This window comes from Balaenoptera physalus (genome assembly GCF_965194825.1).
Source record: "Balaenoptera physalus genome assembly, chromosome: 2".
NCBI classification, from domain to species: Eukaryota; Metazoa; Chordata; class Mammalia; order Artiodactyla; family Balaenopteridae; genus Balaenoptera; species Balaenoptera physalus.
The window spans coordinates 174,617,279-174,642,376 of record NC_138883.1 but is presented as its reverse complement, the minus strand read 5'-3'; the positions used below and the strand labels follow the sequence as shown (position 1 = coordinate 174,642,376).

Sequence of the window (25,098 nt, the reverse complement as noted above, 5' to 3'; positions counted from 1 at the left end):
TTTTTTAAATTATGAAATGAAAATGGCATATCCTTTGACGCTGCTATCAGCTCTTCTAGTGTTCTTTCTCCTTTATCTTATGGTGTCTTGTATTCACTATTTACCCTGCCACTCACTTTGTTTCTCTTTTCTTCTAGCTTGTGGTGGCATCTTCCGCATGGCTGAAGGCGTCTTCAACAGCCCTGGCTACCCAGAAATTTATCCCTCTAATGTGGAATGTGTCTGGAACATTGTCAGTTCCCCTGGCAACCAGCTCCAGCTGTCTTTTATGTAAATCCTTTTTTATAGTATATTGTTTCAGGGAGAATGAATCTGCAGGAAGGAAGCACTGTTACTAATAGGATGGACAACTAATAACATATCTGTCCAAACAACTGTTAGAGAATATGGTGGGAACTTCAGGAAGTCTGTTTCCATATTTCCTCTGTTTTAGTCATAGTTTAGGTTATAAATAGCATTATAATTCTCTTGCAGTGGTTTTAGAGTCCTGCCTAACATTACCAAGAGTACATGCCTGAGCTCTTGGTACATTAATTTTTGGAATTCTCATTTTCAGATAACATTAATTTTATCTTTTTTTAAAAAAATTAAGAACATTTAGATTCTTTCAGAGCATCACTAACATTCTTTCTTCCAGCAGAAATCCCCATCTCAATTAAACCTTCTTTACCCTTATGTCTTATCCCCATCCTAATCCACCTTTGTCAGAAAAGATGGGTTTATTTGGTATCAGCAGAGAATTGCAAAGATGGGTTTATTTAGGATCAACAGGAAATTGCAGAGATGAGTTTATTTGGGATCAGCAGAGAATTGCAGTTCGGGGTCTGCAATCATGGCAAGACACGTGCAAGTCCCTGTATTGCGAGAGAAGGAGAACACTTCTATAAAGAAGAAAAGGAAGTTTAGAGGATTATAGTAAACAGAGAGTCCAAGGCTTCTCATTGGTTGAGCCCTTCAGGAAAGAAGAGAGGTCTTTCTTCTTCCTGTTGGACTCTGCTATTTTTGCAGGGCATGAGAGCTCCCCCTTTTGGTATCCTGACTCTATTTAATTGAGGTTTCTGTTTATTAATTTTTTACATTTCCCCCTTTTGATCATAATCTTTCTCTGAAATCATTGCTGATCTAGAGTCAGGGTTTCTCGTTTCAGTGGATTTTTGTGTGTCAATGTCAGGAAGGACCTTTCCTGGTATAGTATGTCATGTCGGAGGGAAAGTGAACAGATTGAAAATCTATTAAGGTCACGTCTGAGTAATTAGGAGAGGTAAGAGGGAGAACTCTCAGATGCTTTTTATCTAAAGTCCATATGATATCAAGATCATAGACATTGGAAATCATCTGAAGCCTTATGTCATCCTCAAAAGTATATCTTGGGAAAGCTGTCTCATCAGATGTCGTCTGCTTCAATTCCAGAAAATCTTTACTTTCAGGTCACCAGGTGATGTACTGGTACAATCAGGGTTCAGTGATTTCTTTAGATGTGCCACATAAATCCAAGAGTCTATTTCTCAGAGCTTGGTGTCACAAGGGTTGGTTAGCAGTCCCTGATAGGGACCTTTCCAATGAGGTTGAAGTGAGTTCTTCTGGAGGACTCTTTTGCAATAGACAAAATCTCCAGGTTGCAAGATGTGATGCTTAATGTCTTCATCTCCCAAGGCTACACTATGAAAAGATTGCTCTATTAAAACATGGTTATTTTTAATAGAGGCAATTAATCCTTTGCAATGTTGGCATATCTCTCCTTTTATCAGTTGTGGGTCAAAAGAAGTGGGAACCAAGTGCATTGGAAATTATGTGACTATCTCAAATGGTAAGAGTTTATGAGTTCCAAAAGCGGAAGATCCAAGATTTAGAAGGACAGATGGCAGTGCTTTTGACCAAGGTGTTTGGAGGGCCTCTATAAATGTTGCCAATTGAGTCTTAATGATGCTGTTAGTGTGTTCGACTAAACCAGAGGAATAAGGGTGGTGAGCACAGTGAAAGTGTTGTAAAACTAGCCAAACAGAGCAGACTTGTCAAAGTGCCTGGCCAGTAAAATGGATTCCTTGATCGCTATGAAGTTTGAGATGAGTTCCCTAGGTAGGGATCATCTTTTCCAAAAGGACTTTTGCCACAGAAGAGACAGTAAGCTGTCTGCAAGGGAAGGCTTCAGTCCAGTGTGAAAACATATGGACCATGACTAAAACATATTTATATCCATTAGAGGAAGAAATTGTATGAAATCCACTTACCAGAGCTTGAATTGTCCATTAGGCAATATACAATGTCTGGGAGCAGTACGAACAGGCTTCCCTGGTTCTACTTTGGACAAGTGGGACAAGTGAAGGTAGGCACTTTTTTCAGCCTTTTTAATGTTTCTCCTCTAATATTGATTCATGAAGGCTATCATCTTGTCAGTAGAACAATGGTTTAATGCACGTACAGCGGTGAGGAGTGGGAGTTTTAGAGTGTTGGGTGGGAATAGGTTGTTATGTGATGCAAACCAGAGCTTTCTCTTTTTATCAAACCAACAACTATTGAATTTCCAATCTTGTTTTCCTTTTTCTGAGGCTGATTGCTGGGCTTCTCTAGACAGTTTTTCTAAATTTCCCTTTGGACCACGACAGACGTTTGGCTGCTATTGGCCCCTTTAAGGGCAACATTCCTTACAGAAATATCAGCAAGGTGATTTCCCTTAGCTTCCAGAGAGTCAAGTTCAGAATACCCCAGAATCTTAATAATAGCTAAAGTGGCAGGTGAAATTATTGCATCCAATAATTCCTAAACACAGGGGCCATCTTAAAATTATTTTCCCACTGGACGTAAGGAAACCACATTGCTTCCACAATATTCCAAAATTATGAGCTACTCCAAAAACATATCTACTATCAGTCTAAATATTGGCAGTTTTGTCCTTGGCTAAAGTATAAGCCCATGTAAAAGCATGTAATTCAGTCTGGGCTGAAGTAACCATAGGTAAAGATGCTGCATCAACAACATCAAAAGGAGTCTTAATAGCATACCTAGAACTGTATTTGCCATTATCACCTTTTAAATGAGAACCATCAGTGAACCATGAGAAGTCAGCATTACCCAGTGGAATTCCCTGTAGATCATCCTGAGGAGTCAGGAGGTGGTGCATCAGTGTTAAGCGTCATGAGGGACTTTGCTGGTGATGGAGGGAAGAGGAGTAGCCGGGTTAAGGTTATTACAATGTAAGAGAGTTATGTGAGGAGCAGTTAACCAAAGGACTTCATAGGAGGTGAGGTGGCTGGCTGGGAAATGTTGAGTGTGATGAGAAGTCAGAACTTCTACTGTATGAGGTACAAAAATGGTTAAAAGGGATCTCACGATAATTTTCTCGGTGATCTTAACCAAAAGGGGAGTGGCTGTAATGGCTTTAAGGCAAGGGGGATATCCCCGTGCTACAGGGTCCAGTTGCTGGCCACAATACCCTATGGGTCAATGGTGGTCCCTGTGTTTTGGGATTAGTACCCCAAAGGCATTCCCATTCTTTTCATATACAAAAAGGAAAAAGAGAATCTGATCATTGGGATGCCCAAGGCAGGTGGATTCACCAAACTCTCCTTTAGGGCCTTGAAGACTGTGTCATCTGTTTCTTCTCTTAAAATTGCATTGAGGTTTTTATTGTTGAGTACAACATACAGAGGTTTAGCCATAGGAGAGAAATTTGGAATCCAATTTCAGCAATTATCAGCCAGCTGGAGAAAACTTTGCAATTGTGCTTAGTTTGGGGTTTTGGGAAACTTAGGTCACCATGAAGTCTATCTGGATCTAGATATAGCCTTTGTTCTGGTAGCAGATACCCTAAATATCAAACCTGGGTTTGGGCAAACTGCAGTTTTCCTTTGGCTACCTTAGGTCCCTTTAAGGCTAAAAGCTTTAGCAAGATGGAGTCTTCCTGTGAGGAGGCTTGAGAAGGAGCGCAAAGAAGCAGATCATCCACCTATTGCAACAAAGTGGTTGAATCTCTAGAGAATTTTGTATCATCCGGATCAGCCTTCAGGATTCCTGAGAAATAAGGACTCTGAGTAGGACCCTGAGGCATTACTGTCCAGGTTAACTGTTTTTCTTCCCAAGTAAAGGCAAAAAGGTACTGGCTAGCTTCATAAACTGGAACACTAGAGAATGCACTGCATGAATCAATTACAGTAAAGAATTTGCTTCCAGTTGGAATGATGTCAGTGTCATATAAGGGTTAGGAACCACAGAATGTCAAGAGATAACAATGTTGTTGATTGTTTTTCGGTCCTAAATAAACCTTCACCTTTGACCTGTAGGTTTTCTCACCAGTAAAATGGTAGTAGTGTTTCAGAGCACAGTACAAGGGATTATGAGGCCTTGAGCCTTATAATTTTCTATTAGGGGTTTTATGCTTTGAAGATCTTTTTTTAAAAGGTGTTTGATTAATTCTGGGAAGAGGTTTTGAGGGGTCTACTTAAACCTTGATGGGAGGTTTGTTGTGAATTTTGTTGTTGTGAATCTCCAACATAAGTTGGAGATTTTGCCCATAAGGAAGGTGGTAGCTGATTCAGTAGAGACAAATGATAAGTATTTCCAGAATCAGCTCTAGTACTATCAGAGGCAGAGGCCGCTTTATAGTAATGGGGTTGAGCACCGAGGGTGTGGCTCTGGTGTCAGTCAGGACTGGAAGAGCTTCATCCCCAACCTAGAGAAATGTTTCTCCATGCCAACTAAGAGGGAGAACTGGGAAAAATCCCTGTAGTTCCTTGGAGCCCCATCAGGGAGAATTGGGAGGATGTTGAAAGGCTGCTTAGAAGGCTGAAGGCGCACCTGAAGCACTTAAATTTGTAACAATCTCTTTTCCAATGTCCTGGCTCTTTGCAATAATAGAGATTAGTAGGGTTTTGGTTTCATTTAGGAGCCTTTGTTTGCTGGGGTTGAAGATTAAGAATTTTGGCAGTCTTCCTCTGAGGTGCCTCATCTAGAGTTTGAGAGAGCTGGTTTGCCACATTAACTAAATCTGGAATAGATATAGTTTCCCATTCCATCCTGGTCCTTTTTCCTAGAAGGGAAAGGTCTCAGTTCAGCACATTAATAAACATAGAGTTAAAAACTACCTGGGTAGAAACAACATCTAAAGGAAGACCAGAATTTTCTTTAAAAATAAGCTGAAGTTGATTGTAATAATCATGAACAGTTTCATCAGATTTTTGTGTGTACGCCTGGGTTTTTTCCAATCAACAGGTTTTGGAGAAACCCTAGGAACTGCTTGATGAAGCTGCCTAGGGATTGGCCGAGCCTGATCATATAATAAGATAGCAGGCTGGGGACTTCCCTGGTAGTGCAGTGGATAAGAATCTGCCTGCCCATGCAGGGGACACGGGTTCGATCCCTGGTCCGGGAAGATCCCACATGCCGCGGAGCAACTAAGCTCGTGCACCACAGCTACTGGGCCTGCACTCTAGAGCCCACGTGCTGCAACTACTGAAGCCTGAGTGCCTAGAGCCCACGCTCTGCAACAAGAGAAGCCACCGCAATAAGGAGCCCACGCACCGCAACCAAGAGTGGCCCCCGCTCGCCACAACTAGAGAAAGCCTGCGCACAGCAACGAAGACCCAACACAGCCAAAAAAATAAATAAAATTAAAATTAAATCTTTAAAAAAAAAAAAAAGATAGCAGGCTGGTCTCCCAGCTGTAATTCTAGAGACCTTTTAGGATTTCCCCCAATTAGTGGTTTTCATCCAATGCTGACCCTGGCCTTCACTGACCAGCATATGAACTAGCTGATATAAGTCAGAGAAACCAGGTTGACAAGTTTGAATGACTATATTAAAATTTCCAGCAATTTGTGAGCATCTCCAGTTACTTTGGGAAAACCTTTGACTATGGATTGCAGTTCAACTTTAGTCCAGGGAGTACAAAAAATTAAGGGTTTAGCCTCTGGATTCTCAGAAGGCTTAATTTTTTTTTTAATAGATCTTATTGGAGTATAATTGCTTCACAATACTGTGTTAGTTTGTGTTGTACAACAAAGTGATTTGGCCATATGCATACATATGTCCCCATATCCCCTCCCTTTTGAGCCTCCCTCCCATCCTCCCTATCCCACCCCTCTAGGTCATCGCAAAGCACCGAGCTGATCTCCCTGTGCTATGCTACTGCTTCCAACTAGCTAACTATTTTACATTCTGTAGTGTATATATGTGGATGCTACTCTCACTTCTCCCAAGCTTCCCCCTCCCACTCCGTGTCCTCAAGTCCATTTTCTATGTCTACATCTTTATTCCTGCCCTGCAACTAGGTTCATTAGTACCATTTTTTTTTTTAAGATTCCATATATATGCGTTAGCATACGTTATTTGTTTTTCTCTTTCTGACTTACTTTACTCTGTATGACAGACTCTAGGTCCATCCACCTCACTACAAATAACTCAGTTTTGTTTCTTTTTATGGCTGAGTAATAATATTCCATTGTATATATGTGCCACATCTTCTTTATCCATTCATCTGTTGATGGACACTTAGGTTGCTTCCATGTCCTGGCTATTGTAAATAGAGCTGCAATGAACATTGTGGTACATGTCTCTTTTTGAATTATGGTTTTCTCAGGGTATATGCCCAGTAGTGGGATTGCTGGGTCATATGGTAGTTCTATTTTTAGTTTTTTATGGAACCTCCATGCTGTTCTCCATAGTGGCTGTAAACAGACATATTCTGACAAGTTCAGAGGAAATGGGAATGGGAAGAGTTTCATATGGGGAAGCTCGGTAAGAGAATTAGTATGCGGGAATTGGCAGTACAGAGGAGGCATAGGTGGTGTAGCAAGGAAGGAGGAAGATGGCCCCAGAGATGAGGTCTGACCATGAGGAGCCAATGGAGAGACCAGATGGTGCTGGAAGAAGAGCCTGAGGCATTGGGAGCCATTTTATCTCTCATTAATCATATTTGCCTCAGTTAGCCTTAAAATCTTATTTTGTAGAGAGGCAATTCTAGACTCCAGTTAATGTTGGGAAGCCTCAAAATACCAAAGTAAGCATTCCACTCATTTCTGGAAATTTTTGAGCTATTGTAGTCTACTTTGGTTCTAAGAAAATTAAGTTTGGGGATTTCAAAAGTTCCCCATAATGGCCATTGATATCCTAAATTGCCTTTGAGCGGGTTGGTCCATTTAGTTAGAAATGTGCGTGAGGAAGGACTTTAGTCTTAAACATCAGATCTGCCAGAGTCCCTGTTGGGGGTGTGGGTACTCTCAAAAACTGGGCTTCCATTTCTCAGAGGTTTTTCTCTAAAGTAAAGGGACAATTTTCAAACATTTTACAACAGAAATAGCTCAATTCAGACAGCTTGGAAGCCTGAATAACAGCCAAATCTAAGGAAACGTCTTGGTCCTAGAGGAGCCAGGCCAAAGGTTTTTTCAGCCAGTGTCCAGAGAATAGCCCTTTGCAAAGGAATATGCTGAAGGCTGGACAAAAACTGGCACAGTTTCAGTGAAACAGCCCCTGCTCCTGAAGGAATGGGTCGAAGTCCAGCCAGTTTCAGTTGAAACAGCCTGATCTCAAATCAGATAGAAGTGCCAAGTGAATACTCGTACAGAACAAAGCATTGACCAGAAAAACGAAGCTTTGAAACAGATTCCAAACAAAACCTGGAGAGCTTCAAACGCTAAGAGAGTGTGAGCTCGGATCCAGGAGAAGGACATACCTTTAAGCTCCAGGGTTGGCGAGAAAAACAGTGAGTGACAGTGGCCTGGATTTGTGGGTACCATACCTGTTTGCTTATCGAACCAATGAAATGTTGATCTGAAATAAATAGAATGCCAGATATTTCTCCATCAAAGATGGGTTTATTCAGGATCAGCAGAGAATAGCAATTCAGGGTCTGCACGTGTGGTGAGCCCCCGCAAGTCCCTGCACAGCAGGAGAAGGAGGATGCTTTTATACAGGGAAAAGGAAGCTGGGAGGGCTGCAGTAAACAAAGAGTCCATGGCTTCTTATTGGCTGAGACCATGCCAAGAAAGAAGAGGAGTCTTTCTTCTTCCTCTTGGGCTCTGCTACCTTCACAGGGTGTGAGAGCTCCTTCTTCTGGTTTCTCAGCTTTGTATAACTGAGGTATCTTGTTTATTAATTTTTTACAGAATTTAGTGGTTGATTTGTAAAATCACTCTCATGTTCCTCGTTGAACTGTAAGCCTTTTTGAATATGGACTATGGACATGCAATCAACAGTAGGATCCTGCCACATTCTGAGTGGTCTTAGGTTAAATTAAACAACAATAATATATTTTCTGGAAGTTGTTAGTGAAAAGCACGTGGTAAGTGAAATGGGACCTTTTAATCCCATCAGTAGAGAGATACTTGTGACATGCCACACTGGTAATGAGTGCTTAATAAATATTGGATGATAAGACATTGGTATTTATAAATTTATTTATTTATGTATTGGCTGCATTGGGTCTTCGTTGCTGTGCGTGGGCTTTCTCTAGTTGCAGTGAGCGGGGGCTACTCTTTGTTGCGGTGCACGGGCTTCTCATTGCGGTGGCTTCTCTTGTTGTGGAACACAGGCTCTAGGCATGAGGGCTTCAGTAGTTGTGGCTCGCGGGCTATAGAGCACAGACTCAGTAGTTGTCGCGCACGGGCTTAGTTGCTCCGCGGCGTGTGGGATCTTCCCGGACCAGGGCTCGAACCCGTGTCCCCTGCATTGTCAGGTGGATTCTTAATCACTGCGCCACCAGAGAAGTCCCAAGACATTGGTATTTAAATTGCCATTTTAAATTAAAAGTTATTTGTTTTACTGTATCATAGATTATTGGGCTTTGGTTGGGGTTGATAATTCTGTCTTGAAAAGAATATAAGAAGTAACTTGCTTGGAGAGAAGAAGATTGTTTTGGAGACACTGCTCTGTTTATTCACAAAAGTCTTGCTCCTCTTCTAGACATGCCATTCTGTGCATCAAGAATGGATTTTTAAACATGAAAGAGAAGTCTTATTTGTGGACCACATTCAAACATCTCCAGTTACTTTCTTTTAGCCCATCAATCAGACAGTGCCTCTTCAGGGTCCAGCTGGCATTGTGTCAAAACAAAGACACCCTCTGAACACCTGAAAGGCAATACAAGTTTAAGTTGCCACATGGGAAAGAGGTTTTGTTTGCTTTTGTCTTCACTAAAAGCACAAAGTTTTGTATGGGGAAAAAATATATATATATGTGACCATATATATATCACTATATATATATATATTTCTTTATTCAACAAATATTTATTAAGCCCCTACTTTATACACATAAGCACTTGTTACACCCTTGATAGATGCTTCGTATATAAAGCACATGTTACTCCCATAATTGATGTTTTATATCCAATGATGAATAAACCATGAACATTGTTCTTATGATAAAGTCCAAAGTCCTTCACATGGCTTAATAGGCCTCATAATTGCTAGGTCAAAGGGCTTTTCTGGTCTTTTTCCTCTTGGTCTTTACCACATTCACATTCTTGAACAATCTGATGTTCAGTGGTTCTCAGGAACTGGGCCAGGTACTGGGAATGTTTAAGACCGACAAGATCCCATTTCTTGTTAAGTTACTAATAAGTTAATGTCAAGAAGCTATTTGTTTAAAACCTAAAGAGATTAATTTCATCTAATCATATCCATATAGGGCCATAGGTGTGATTAAAGATGTTAAATTTTAAATGTATACCACAAGGCTGATGCATACCTGACGTTCAATGAATGTTAAATTCTGTCGCTCTGCCATTTCTGAAGTATCTTGTGTGGCAGTTCAGAGTTAAATGCAAATGAACAACACTGGGCTTTCCTCCTAGAGGGTGGAAGATAAACACAAAAAGCCAGTTTCATTCATTTTACTCTTCAGTGGACACTAAATCCTGATTATCGTATAAACAAATCTTAATGCTTCATCTTTTTCCTTTCTCATCCATAAGACGTTAATTTTGATTATTTTGTGTTCCTTGCTTGAGTTTTATTTTTAAAGTATAATCTGTGGAATGCAAGATGCTGCTCTCTATGCAGATGATAATGAGAAGGGCTTTATGGCCAGGCCTCTGAGTTATTTCTGCCCTGGTCTAAACTATATCCAGATGGGAGCTTGGAAACTTCCCCTGGGGTGGGTGAGAAGCATATGAAAAACATATGGAATATGTCAAGTTCTAAAATATGGGGTTTGGATTGTGGACACGGTGGTGAAATCGAGTAGGGAGAAAAGCTGGAGAAATTATGGTTGCATCTATAACACAAAAGGAGGGGGGAGAAATAAAACCCCAAAAGAATTTTTTTTATAAAACAGATATTTAAAGGAATTAACAGAAAATATATTTTATGCTGGCAGAGTCCTTTTAAAATGCTATTGATCTAGGTTCAAGAATCAAAATGAGATAATGAGAAACAGTGATTGTACTATTTTTGTTCCACATCATATTTTTACCAGCAGATCTGAGCCAAAGTGTTTGGAAAGAGGATGGATTTGCTTATAAAATGAACTGGACTAAACCAAAGACTTCCAAGAACAATAAAACTTTTTAAAAAGTCTAATTTGATTCTTACAGGTATCATCCTACCATCCTTTCTAATGAAATGTCTTTTGTGACATTTAGCATTGGATTATACCAGTCTGGTACAAAAAACCAGAAAAACCTTGCACTTAGTGATCTTCTAGACCATTGGACCAAGCTTTATTGTGCATGTTGATCACCTGGGATCTTGTTAAAATTCATATTCCGATTCAGTTGGTTGGTGGGGCCTGATGCTTCATTTCAAACAAGCTCTCGGGTGACGCTGATGCTGTTAAACCACGTGCAGCATTTTGAGTAGAAAAGATTTAGGGGCAATTTCATATAAATCGCCTGCTGAGGAGAATAATCACCGCTTCTTCTGAAAATCAGAAGAACACAATTTTAGCGTATTGTACATTGTTGATAATGTTATGATGATCATAATAAAGCTGAGCCTGAGTTTAAGAGCCAAACTTGGCAACTATTCTAAGGGTGGATTCAGAACAATTATTTGGCAGAAATGATTGTAGATATGAACTTTGTCTCATGAAGCATTAAGTTGTCAAGGAGGACGGTGGAGGTAAGACAAATGTGTGGTTTGTTTAGCCTGATGTGGATCTTTCCTGATTTCTTCTGTGCTCGGTTATCAGTCACAGCTTGCTGCTAAGACTAAGTCTGAAATACAGATCCAGATGATCTACACTGTAATAACCCGCCTTGGTGGGATTGTGAGAGCCACAGACTCACTGTCTGGCTAGAGACCTACCAGCACTAGTATCTGGCTTGAGAAGCCAGTGGTAGAGCAGAGCTGACCAGTTTGCTGCAGGGCTCTGGTCGGCAGTGAAGGCTCAGAGGTGAGCCTGATACATTGATCCCAAAGTGGGCAGTGAGGTCCCAGAACCTCCAGGCTTGTCAGCTGTACCTTAAGCATCCTAACCTGTTAGCTGAGATAGAGCCCCGGGAGGGCGCTGTACTTACCATCATGTGAAGTCTTGCTCACATAATGTTGAGCAGTGACTGAAAGATGCACAGCAAGGAAGTAAGTTTTCTATTCTCGAGACATTTTTTTTCCTTCCCAATAGTTTTTTCTATAGTCTTACTAGGCCCTTCTTTCTTCTCTTTATCTTGTCCTTCTTCTTCTCAGCAAAAATTTCTTTCACTTACTTTCGAAAAAAAGAATTGTTTGCACTCACTTCATTTACTTAAAAAAAAATTAAATTGCTTTTATGTTTAAAAATTAATTTTAAATAAATAAAATATTACAGGGCAGCGTCACATTCCCTTACCTTCTCATCACAGAGATGACCCATGTTCTGAATTTGATGTGTATCACATCTATGCATGTCTATATCCTTTTATTATATATATGTATCAAGAATATGTATATATATGTCTCCATACACACTACATAATATTGCTTTCTGTTTTACATTTTACATAAATGCAATCATACTTACTGATTTTACTGGAAATACATTGAATTTATAGATTAATTTTGGGAGAATCTTTATTGACTCTGCACACTGAACTTGGAGTATCTTTCCATTTTTTCAGTCTTTTATGTCCTTCACTAAAATTTCGTATTTTTTCCATAAAAGTCTTATAGATGTCGTGTTACATTTATTCCTAGACATCTTATTTTTTGTTGCTATTAAAAATGGCGCCCATTTAAAAATTGTGGGTGTACCCTGTCCACCTTACCTAAAAGAACCCTCCTTAATCACTTGGTTTTTTCCTCCTAGAGCATATCACTACCTCATTATATTTCTATTTATTTGTTTATTATCTATCTCTCCTTCTAGAATGTAAGCTCGCCGAAGGAAGGAACATTGTCTGTTTTCTTCATTGTCCTGTCCCAGTGTCTGGCAATATAGTAGAGAGACAAATATTGTTGAATGAGTGTTGACTAAGTTACATCTCGTAAATTTTCATTTGCTGGTATAAGGAAACCCTGTTAATTTTTGCATATTATCTTATCCTGCCACTGTTCCATTCTCTAGAAACGCCAAAAATTTTGTCTCTTGTCTGCTACTCTATCTTCAGTGCCTAGAAAAGGACCTGACATGTTAAGGTGCTCGGTAGATATTTATGAATGAATGAGTGCTCTTGAATATTGATTTATAGCACTTCCTTTCCAATTCTTACAACCATTCCCCTTTTCCCTGTCTTATTGCCCTGGAAAACCCTTCGGTATACTGTGCAACAAAGTGATGAGAGCAAGGTTTCTTGTGTTGTTTCTTATTTAAAAGAAATGTTTAAAAACTTTTACCTCTAAGTATATTTGCTGTAGGTGTTTGGTGGGCAATTCTCATCCAGCTGAGAAAATTTCCCTCTCTTCCTAATTTTCTAAGAGTTTTTATGATGAATGGGTGTTCAGTTTTAGCGAATGCTTTTCTGCAGTTGTCACTGATTCTCCCTTCATATATTTTTGCATCTGTTTTTCTCTTTAAATCTTTGTGTGTACGTGTGTGTGTTGAATTGTTGTAATAGATCTTTTCATCTTAAACCATTGTGAGTCCAACCTTATTAAGATATACATATTTTACAGATTGATGGATTGATTTAGCTAATATTTTATGTAAGATTTTTCATCTGCATTAAGTGAGATTGACTTAAACTTTTTCTTTCTTTGGCCTCCCTTGACTGATTTTGCTCCCAAGATTATATTAACTTCATTAAACAAGTTGGACTCTGTCCCCTCTTTTCTATTTTTTTTTTTTTTTTTTTACAATATACACAAAATTAGGATTGGGATATTGATTTATTGAAGCTTTGGTAGAGTTCCTCTATAAAATAATCTGGGCTCAGGTATTTGTTTCCTTTTGTCTGCAGGCAATTTTTAATACTGATATTTATTGATTTAATGGTATTTTTAGGTTTTTCCATTTTTTTCTTCAACTAGTTATATTATTGTATTTTTATAAAAATTGTCTAAGTTCAAATTTAGTGGCATAGGTTTTTAGTAAATTTCATTATAATTTTAAAAATTTCTAGTATATCTGTTGTTTTGTCCTTTTCTTATTAGTAATGTTGCTCACTTAAGCTTTCTTCTGTTATTGGTCAGTCTTATTGGCGGTTTATACTTTGTTAGTCTTATCAAAGGAATAGCTTTTGGTTTTTTAATCTTTTCTAGTATTTTCTACATTTCTGTTTCACTAATTTCAGATGTTGTGTTATTTCTTCTACTTCCTTTATGGGGTTTGTATGTTTGTTTTACTAACTTCTGGGATTAGACATCTAGTCCATTTTTCTTAGTATTAGTTCTTTTTTTACCATAAACATGTAAGGCTATAAATTTCCCTCTAAATAATGCTTTGACTACACTCCCTAAGTTTTATGGGCCCAGCACACTTCTACTGCTCAACTCTGCCTGTTTTAATACATAATGTGTTCACTCTCATTCAGTCCTAGATATATTCTAAATTTCCATTATGATTTCTTGTTTAACACATGGTTTATATAAAAAGTTGTTTTACATATCCAAATTACGGGATCTTTTTGTTATCTCTTTATTACCCTGTTCTAATTTTATTCTGTAGTGGTCGGAGAACATATTTTTTTAAAGTTTTAATATTTTTTGAGATTTGATTTGTTGTCAACTATATATTGATACATTTTGATGCATGTTAATGGGCACATGAAAAATATAAATATAGAGAATTTATAAATTCTAATTGTTGGGTGTTATAGAAAACTTGTTATTGTCTTGTTATTATTGTAATTCATCATCTTATGGAAATCACCAAAAATTATCTAATTTACTCCTTAATATGTGTGAAAAATTATCCTATAGTGGACCCTCTAAAACTGCTCCTTTAAAAGTTACTAATTTACTTTGAGTAACCAAATCCTATAGCCCAACAGTCCCCAACCTTTTTGGCACCAGGGACTGGTTTCGTGGAAGACAGTTTTTCCATGGACTTGGTGCGGGGGTGGTGGGGGGGGGATGGTTCAGGCGGTAATGTGAGTGATGGGGAGCGATGCAGAGCAGCAGATGAAGCTTCATTTGCTCGCCCGCTCAGGGGTTGGGGACCCCTGCTATAGCCTGTTCTTAATCCTGGATCTTTCTGTCATATGACACCCTTCATCACTCTCTCCTTAATTTTCTCTTGGCTTCTGTGACATGACACTGATCTTGTTTTTATCCTACTTTCCAGACTATTCCTGTGCTTATTGCTTCCTCTTCCTTTCACTGAACTCAAAATATGGGTGTTCCCTAAGCTTCTGCTCTTATCTTTTCTCTCTCTCTCTATGTATCACTCCCCACTTTTTCATTTCTAAACCCCCAATCTAGCCATGTTTTCAGCTATTTTCATATGTGTACAGGTGATTTCCAAATACAGCCTCAGAGTCTCTTCTGAAGCCCAAACTTGGCACCATGAATTGGGTTGAATTGGCTTTATACTTGTGGATCCTTCTCTGGACCATCTCTTCTATTCCATTTATCTATTTGTCTACCCTCCCACCAACACCATATTACCTTGATTATATCCAAGTTTTTTAAGCATTGAGGCCAATTTTTAAAAGCATTCATTTAGCATCTACATGTTCCAGACTCTTTATATATGTGACTAATGACAGTTACATGAGGTAGATCTTATTTCCCACCCTCCATTCCCCCATGTCATCATAATTGCAGAATATAAAGAAGTTGAATATGCCATGCTTAAACACTAGCCTGTTTTAGTGCAAATGCCATGTTTTTTCTACCTTTACAGAAATTAAGTACAGATGCCTTTGATTGGCATTTAAGCTCTCCCAAAATTAACCCGTCATACTGCTCCAGCTACGTCTTCTAATGTTTTCTTAAAGGTACTCAGAATTCTAACCAAACGAGACCTTTCACGGATTTCTAAATATGTCCCACTCTTTCTGCATATGTGCTTTGGTTAGCACGCATTCCCTGCCCACCATTTTTACACCTTAAATCCAGCTAATGTTTACATTTTCATCTTAAAAAAAAAATCTCTCCATCAAGCTATTACTGAACCTCACAATCGTATGTGATACCTCTGCCTCAAAATAGCTCTGATGGCATGATATTCTGCCTTCTAACATGTTTTTTTCTATCTTCTTGCCCAATTTTCCCCCAGAAAGAAAACTCCCCGAAGGCAGTGTATTAATTGTCTTTGTATCTCTTGAATCGCCATTTCAACAAATTTGAGTGTAAGAAATGTTTTGAGTTAGCTAAAAGACACTGTGATTAAAGTTAAAGAAAAAATCTGAAAAGCAAACAGGTCAACGCAGCAAGTGATTCAGGATAATCCCACAATTTATTTTGTCAGTTAAATCCCTAATTTTGTTTTTTCCAATCAGAACTTTCCAGGTGGAGGAGTCTCAAGACTGTAGCAGAGATTTTGTGGAGATCCGGGAAGGAAACGCCACTGGTCGCTTGGTGGGACGATACTGTGGAAACGTCCTCCCTCTCAATTATTCATCCATTGTTGGGCACATCCTGTGGATCAGATTTGTCTCCGATGGCTCAGGCAGTGGCGTGGGCTTCCAGGCTGCATTTACCAACAGTGAGTTGGTTGTGTTTTAGTGATGGCTTCCAGAATGTGTCCTACAAACTAGAAGGATAGCACTGTTTTCAGTAATGCATTAAGAACAATTCCCCTATATTTAATGTCTCTGTGGAATTACTTTATTATATTATGTACTAGAAAAATTAAATTATGTATGAATGACTCATTAAGAGCCAGGGCGAGCATTCTCAGTGGTTCTAACATTCTTTTAAAGCTCTAGTGTCTACCTAATTTTAAGTTAAACATTTTTCATGATATTGCAATAGAGAGTTTTCTAATGTATCATCGTTTCAGTTTTGTATACTTATATCAAATGTGTTTCATTTGATCCCATAAACTCTATATTCCTCAAATTAAAAATGTTTACTCTGGTGCAAACGAACCCATTTATGAAACAGAAATAGAGTCACAGATGTAGAAAACAAACTTACGGTTACCAGGAGGAAAGGGGAAGCGGGGAGGGATAAATTGGGAGATTGGGATTGACATATACGCACTAGTATACATAAAATAGATGACTAATCAGGACCTACTGTATAGCACAGGGAACTCTACTGCATACTCTATGGTGACCTATATGGGAAAAGAATCTAAAAAAGAGTGGATGTATGTATATGTATAACTGAGTCACTTTGCTGTACAGCAGAAACTAACACAAATTGTAAATCAACTATACGCCAATAAAAATTAATTAAAAAAACACAAGAAACGTTTACTATTACTTTAGGATATTCCTAAGTGCTCAGATATTGTAATAACAGGATATTCTTCTAATAGGATAAAATGTTAACTATTAATAGCTGCTCTATATGTTGTTTGAAAATGTCAGTTTCTCTTACATAGTTAAAGAAAAAAAAAAACATGTTTCGTTCTTTTTTAACATGAAGTAAAATAGGTAAACCAAAATTATAGAATAGAGCTGGTAATACCCCTTCCCAAGTCCCCAAGTTCCCTGGGGTCTGGGAACCCAGTTTTACATGGGACGCTATTGCTTGTTTTCACACCATGTAGTCTTCTAAGGAGATGGAATTCCATTCACAATATCACCCTTCTCCAAAGAATTAATAGATAGCAGAGAAACCAAAAGGGAAGCAGTATTTCTTTCAGTGTTCAGAAAAGAAATTGCAGTCAATTAAAAGTCCATCCTTTTCAACACCCCTTGCCTTTTGTTTCTTTCATTTGACTAAAGAGCTGTTCTAAGTAGGTCTGATTTACTACTCTGTTTTCCTTCCTAGTATTTGGCAATGATAATATTGTGGGAACTCAGGGGAAAATTGCCTCTCCCTTATGGCCCGGAAATTACCCCCCCAACTCCAATTACCAATGGATAGTGAATGTGAATGAATCTCAGGTTATCCATGGTAGAATCTTGGAGATGGACATGGAGGCAACGCTCAACTGCTATTATGACAAACTAAAGGTGAGTTTCCAAGAGCAACTGATGTTTATACATTTTGGTGAATTGCTATTGGCAACCGTAGATCCAAGTTAATGTCTGTTCAAGCATTTACAAGTCATAGGGGATGGTCTACCCTACATCATGAATACCCCTTCCAGGTTACCCGAACAATGGTAATTCTGGTAGTATAATTATTATCTTTGATTCTGTAACTAACTTTTTTTCCGTGTTATTGTAATTTTTCTGTTGGGCTTTATCTAAGCATGTATATGTGTCTTAATTAAGAATTTATTCTATCTTATATCCCATTACCCTGTTTATTCTCCTGTTAGAGTGTTAAAAATTTGAACAGTCATTTTAAAATAAGTAAATATAAGTATATAAAAATTGTGGTGATCATTGCCATCCAGACATTGGCAACTGCATCAATTCCAGAAACACTATCAGATTATTTTTTATCCAGCTTTATTGAGGTATATTTGACAAATAAATATTATATATATTTAAGATGTCCAACTAGGTCTTTTGATATATGACATTTTACAATTTTACATTGTAAAATAATAATCACAATCAAGCTAATTAACATATCCATCACCTCAGATGGTTACCCTCTTCTTTCTTTGTTTCTGGTGTGGTGAGAACACTTAAGATTTACCCTCTTAGCAAATTTCAAGTATATACGTGGTAATGTTAGCTATAGTCACATTGTTCTACATTAGATCTTCAGAATTATTAATCTTGCATAACTGAAGCTTTGTACCCTTTGACCGTCTCCCTATTTCCCACTCCCCCCATCTCCTGGTAAACACCATTCTACTTTCTGCTTCTATGGGTTTCACTATTTTATTATCAGATTCTTGAGGGCCAAGATTCTGTCTTATTCATTTTAGGTCCACAGTGCTTCACATAGAACCTAGTACTTGATAGATGCTCAGTAAGTTGGAAATAATTATTAGCTAATTTGAAATCTGAGCTTATATAGTAGCTTCAATAGAGAAATATGTGATAACACTTATAACAAACTTGTTCAAATTATTTACAAGATGGAGGGAAGGATATGAAATGTGGTTGGAGAGATCCATCCACATGTGAAGAAAAAAGTAAACATGCTCAAGATTACGTATTTGGAAACTATCACAAAATATGTCTCTAACTATGTAATCTAACATTTTCAACCAAATGAAAGAGATTTCTTGCATGCTTTGAGTATGCTGAGCCCTCACAAGCTGTGATTCTTTTGTTGTTATTAATTCTGCTTCTTTACTTTGGAAATGTGAACTCCTTCAGGATACCTGGCCACTTTCTCTCATTAGACTTTTCCTTTTTCTTGTTACTTTTCCCCTTTCTTCCTAATTCCTCCCTTTTGAGGCCCCAAAGCACATTTAATAAGCACTGTTGTGCCACTATCCTCGTTCCTACTTTTCCACCCATAAATTTTACTGTAAATCGAATAATGAGCTATATCACATGGAACATGGTTACTAATATAATTCTGCAGGAAAGATATAGATAATTTTAAAACACATTTAATTACTTGCAATCATAGTTTATACTTCATGACACTTTCTATTTTAAACTGATATATAATGTTTACTGGTTTATCATTTTTTCCATGATGATAAAATTATAATAAGTTATCCTTTTGGTTTTCTATTTATGAAGAAAAATAGAGGTGATTGCCCGAGTTCAGTGCTCTATTATCTGTCTTTTCCATGCAGATTTATGATGGGGCTGGCATTCATTCCCGCCTGATTGGAACCTATTGTGGTACCCAGACTGACTCTTTGAGCTCCACTAGAAGTTCTTTGACATTTCAGTTTTCTTCTGACTCTTCAATCTCAGGGAAAGGATTCCTTTTGGAGTGGTTTGCAATGAATGCCTCTGTTGGACCTTTACCTACGATTGCTACAGGTGTGTTTGGTAATAAATGAAATTCTTTTTAGGGGCTGATATGTGGAGAGTAATATTTCAAAGGTTCCTACTAATAAGGGCCAAATACACAAATGAATAAGAAGAGTAATTACAGTCTCAGAACCCTTCCTCCATATGTTCAGGTGTCCTTTTAATTTCATAAATACTTAAAGATTAGATGTTTATTTCAAAAAAATGCTGGTTTTGCATTATATTTTCCATAATAATTAAGGGTTTGATGTCCATAAGATATTCTACTTACAATTTCTAGAAATCACTTTAGAGATCTGTGAAAGTTTGGTTTGCAAATACCACACTCACACACACACACACACACACACACACACACACACACTAGGATTAACTAATGGAAGTAACTGTTTTTCCTCTATGTTACATTTTAAGTGTGCCTTCAGAAATGCTTCACTGTGTCCTTAGCTGGTTGTAAACCCTCATGTTTCAAGATAAAGTTGGCCTAAATTTTAAGCTTCATTTTACTATTTTTAAGACATTTTAAATTCCCTCAGTAAGCTGTGTTTTGGGAGACTGCGCTTTTCTTTTGAAAATTTGTTTAAACACTTTTGAATGGCTCTTGTGAATTTGAGGGTTGACATAGAATAAATTCAGCAGATATTTCTCATGGCATATTCTCACTCCTTGAAATATTTGATTGGGACATATTATCATAGGATCTCAATGAAGAATATTCAGACTTTGAACTTGTTCTAAGACTAAACAGACCCTAAAAAATTAGAGTCTGTTTGCTTCTAGCTTCTTGGGAATTTGTACCAGCAGAGATCACAGATGAAGGTGTAATTCATACTTATATTTATTTAATGCCTCTTAGCATTCTGTCCTGAGATGTTATTTTCACCTCTCTTGCAAGGTGCTTTCATAACATTGACTATGAAACTCTTCCTTAAAATATTAATCTATTTATCTAAGAGCGAAGAGCCATCAGCAAGATTGCCAAATGTAATTTAGAGCTATCCATTTAAGACTGGATAGCTCTTATAAGTAAACGAGTTAAGTTAAGCATAAACTTGAGTTTTATGTCCACAAATCTCAAGTTACAGAAGAAATCACTCATGCAAAACATTATATCAATAAGTATATTGTAGTACTCAAAAAAAAAAAGTTCTCTTCTCATACATATATTCCATAATTATGTGATTTAAGTGGATGAGTGAGTATAGTGTAGTATCATAGATCTCATTTCTCTTCATGAAAAACAAGCAAAGGAAAAAATAAGAGGATAAGAAAATTTTATGGTTAACTAGTTACCTAGTTGGTGTAAATGATTATCTCATGATCATAGCACATTCTGACACTTTCATTAAAGTGAAAAAAAAGCTTACTGTTTTAAAATGTATTAATATATTGAACACTGTAACATTAGCATTCCTTATGCAAACATACATTAAATTTAATTCAACAAATATTTATAGAGGGTTTATTATAGACATGCTGAGGTAAGTGTATACCAACTAAGAAAGGAAACCAAGATATAATCTATACTCTCCAAGAGTTTAAAAGTAATTGGCAAACATAAAGCATTCAGTTAAATAATGATAGAGTAACTAAATGATTAAATGACAAAGCAAAAAGCAGTCAAAGGAAAATAAGCCTAATGTGGACTAGAGTCATGTGAAGGAAATTAAACATGTCAAGTAGGAAAATATTAGCTTATCAGTCAGGACATATTTGGTTATGCTGCAGTAACAAATAATTCCAAACTCTGAATAGCTGAAAAACACAAGACTTCTTACTCGTTCATGTTACCCTCTTGGGTTAACTGGGTGTTGGATCTGACATTGTTTGGGACAATACCTGTGATCATGGCAAGAGGAAAGAGAGCCCTGGCATGCCTCAGTCTAAAAGTGTTCAGCTTAAAAGTGATACATGTCATTTTGCTTGTGATTCATAAAGTAGAACTGGTCAAATGGCCAAACCCAACCGCAGAAGTATTAGGAAATGCAATTTCACCATATGTTTCGAAGTGAGGAAAAATGGAATATTTGACAAACAGCATTAACAGCTTATAGTTAGTATGATAACTGCTTTTTAGAAATTCAAGATAAGAAATATTTTATGTAAAGGAAAATCTTAACATTTGAAGATATTGGATAATATTCAGATCTTATACTTTGAAATTGCTTTTACTTTACTTTTTTTTTAAACTTCTACAGCCTATATAGTAATAGGATAAAGTAATTAGGACCTAGTCCTATAAATTTTACATTCATCTCTTGGTGGCCCTAGCAAGATTCAAATATGTATTGTATAAGAGTCATAAACTTCTGGAATGGTGGAGTAAAGGCCTCTGAAAATCTATTCTTGCAGAAAAACAATGAGAACACTGGCAAAAAAATTTTAAATCAACTTTTGAGAACTCTGGAAATTAATTAAAAATTGCAATAATCTAAAGAGTGTTTATTCAAGAAAAGTGGTTCAGTCTGAGTGACAGTAGTCAACTTTCTGGCATCTTAATTTTCCCTGTTCCCATCTCTCTCCCTGTCCTAGCTTTGCAGTAACCTCACAATAGCCTCACAACCACATTAGCCATGAAAATCAGCAGCCTAACAGCCATTGGAAGGGGTGGAGTAGATCTGGAACTCCAGAAAGCATCCTATCCCTAAGGAATTGCTATTATTTAACCTGTCTGGCAGCTTCCTAGAAAAGCTGCATTCTCAGGACTTGTCTTCATCTGACCTGACTCAGTGTGCTCTGTGCAAAAGCCCTATCTCTGGGGGGTTTTTTAGAAATTGTCAGTGGCAAGTTATTTAACATCACAACTGCATGTGGCAGTGATTCCAGTTACAGCTAATAAGAGGCTGACCAAAAATGTAAAAAGAAAAACTGGGGAGTGATATATCCATAGGGGGCTTTGAAAAGTTTTGACATATTTCTGGGAACATAGACGGCTCCACTCATGTGCAGGGCTATAAACATGCCCAACATGAGACCCAAGAAGGCCCCAGTCTCTCACCTCTGTAGGATCTTGAGGCTCTGTGAAAGTAGAAAGTGAATTCTAGGGCAGAGTTATAAACTGTCTTCTAGAGTCATATAGGCATATCCCAATACACACACACACACACACACACACACACACACACACACACACACACACACACAGTCACTCAGAAAAGTGAGAGAATTATTGGTTCAAGACATTTAAAGGAATCTCTGTTTAATCAGTTGTTGATCACTAACCTGAACACAGACTTTCAATGGTTACACACAACAATTAACACAGACATTACAGAATTAGTGCACAAAAGCCACTGAACAAAGAGCAGTGACAGCAAACTTTGGGGGAGGGTTTGATTTCCAGAGCTGCCACATTACATTGTTTAAAATGTCTGGTTTTCAACAAAAAATTATGAGACACATGAAGAAATAAGGAAGTATGGCCTATGCAAAGGAATATAAACAATCCATAGAAACTGTCTTGGAGAAAGCCAAAATGTCAGACTTACTTAACAAAGACTTTAAATAAGCTACTGTAAATATGTTAAAGAACTAAAAGAAATCATGTCTAAAGATTTAAAGAAAAGTATGGGAATGATGTCTCACCAAATAGAGGATATCAATAAAGTGATAGATATTTTTGAAAGAAAAAACAACCAAGTAGAAATTTTGGAGTTGAAATTCACTGGGTGGGCTCAATGACTGATCTGAGCAGGCAGAAGAAAGTATCACTGAATTTGAATGTAGGTCAGTTAAGATTATCCTGTTGAGGAAAAGAAAGAAAAAGGATGAAGAAAATTATACAGAGCTTCAGAAACTATCATTTATACCAACATATGTGTGCATAATGAGAGTCCCAGGTAAAGAAAGAGGGAAAGGGAAAAAAAGAATACTTGAAGAAATAATGTCTGTACACATCCCAAATTTGATGAAAAATATTAATCTACACATCCAAGAATCCCCAAAATTCCAGGTAGGATAAACTCAATGAGATCTATACCTAGACATACTGCTGTCAAACTATCAAAGCTAAAGAAAAGGGGTTATCTTGAAAGCACGAAGAGAAAATCACTTATCTTGTAAAAACAATACTCAACAAGGTTAACATCTCATTTCTCATCAGAAACCATGAAGGTCAGAGAAGTGGGATGACATAATCAATGTGCTGAAGTAAAAAGACTGTTGATCAAGAATTCTATAGCCAGAAACTGTATCCTCCAAACTAAATAGAAATTAAAACATTCCCAGATAAATGAAAACTGAGAAAATTCATTGCAAGCAGACCTATGCTACAGGAAATGCTAAAGGGAGGCTTTCAGAATGAAATGAAATGACCCTAGCATGTCTTTACTGCTAGAGAGTAGGTAGTGAAGACAACTACATATGTAAATATAAAGGCAGGATAAATGTATTTTCATCTGTAGCTCTTTTCTTCTGCTATCTGATTTAAAGACAGCTGCATAAGGCAATAATAATAAACTATGCTGATGGTCTTATAATGTTTAAATATATAATTTTATGACAATAATAGCATAAAAGGTGGGGGTGGGTGGGAATGGAGTTATATTATAGCCAAGTTTTGTATACTATTAAAATTAAGTTAATATTAATCCAAACTACGTTGTCTTAACTTAAGATGTTAATTGTAATCCGCTGAACAACCACACAGAAAAAACTCGAAAATATACAGTTAAATAAAGAACAAATGAATTAAAGTGGTATACTAGAAAATATGTATTTAACACTAGGACGGCTCTAACGAGTAAGACAGACAATAACAATTATTGACAAAGATGTGGAGAATCTGGGACCCTTGTACATTGCTAGTGGAAATGTAAAATCCTATAGCCACTTTGGGAAACAGTTTAGCAATTCCTCAAAAATTGAAACACAGGGTTACCATACAATCCAGCAATTCCACTCCTAGTTATATACCTAAGAAAATTGAAAACATATGTCCACACAAAAATTTATACACGAATGTAGTGAAAAAGAGGAAAGAACCCAAATGTCAAACAGCTGATGAATGGAAAAACTAAACGTGGTATATCCGTATAGCGGTATACTCTTCTGCCTTAAAATGAAAGAAGTATTGATACATGCTAGAATTCAGATGAACCTTAGAATATTATGCTACGTGAATGAAGCCAGTCACCAAAGGCCACGTATAGTATGATTATATTTATATAAAATGTCTTAAATAGGCAAATCCATAGAGACAGAAAGTAGGCTAGTGGTTTCCATAGACTTGTGGAGTGGAGGACAGAGAATCGGTGGTAAAGAGTATCTAGTTTCTTTCTGGGTGGTGAACATATGTTCTAAAATTAGGTAGCAGTGATGATTGCAGAACTTTGTGAATATATTAAAAACCACTGAACTATTTAAAAGGGTAAATTACTATTTAAAAGGGTAAATTTTATGGTGAGTGAATAATAACTCAACAAAGCTGTTATTTAAAAAGCAAAAAAACAAAACAACAAAAAAAGGCTGTTGTTATTATAAGCTCACAAACTTTTTTGAATGCTTCATTTCACCAAATTGAAAATTTTTTCAAAATTGCCGAATATAAATTACATGTTGAATAGCTATGCTAAAAAAAGGTGAACACTAAAGCACACTGGAAACATGAACAAAGTTCTACCTTGGTAACGATAATAATAGGGTCTTCCATACGGACTTACTTCATGCTTGACAAATAATAGGCAGTCATTAATAATTGGGTTAAGTGGTAAAACTATGGTGAAAAAAAGTAGAATACAGTGTGTTTTTCTTCAAAAAATTATGGAAATCACAGCTGTCTGAATCAGTGGATTTGATAA

The 25,098-nt window shown here is 37.2% G+C and overlaps 1 protein-coding gene and 1 long non-coding RNA gene across 2 annotated transcripts in view; one reads left to right on the top strand and one right to left on the bottom strand.

The window, feature by feature from the left end:
* CUBN (cubilin) overlaps nucleotides 1-25,098 on the top strand; it is a 284,343-nt gene that overhangs the window by 164,242 nt on the left and 95,003 nt on the right. The window contains exons 38-41 of the mRNA XM_082452723.1: nucleotides 138-270; nucleotides 15,788-15,993; nucleotides 17,232-17,416; nucleotides 19,117-19,309. Of these exons, the coding sequence (XP_082308849.1) occupies nucleotides 138-270; nucleotides 15,788-15,993; nucleotides 17,232-17,416; nucleotides 19,117-19,309 (717 nt within the window). The remainder of the gene's footprint in view (nucleotides 1-137; nucleotides 271-15,787; nucleotides 15,994-17,231; nucleotides 17,417-19,116; nucleotides 19,310-25,098) is intronic.
* LOC309656471 overlaps nucleotides 1-25,098 on the bottom strand; it is a 518,263-nt gene that overhangs the window by 431,853 nt on the left and 61,312 nt on the right. The gene's annotated exons all lie outside the window — the stretch shown is intronic.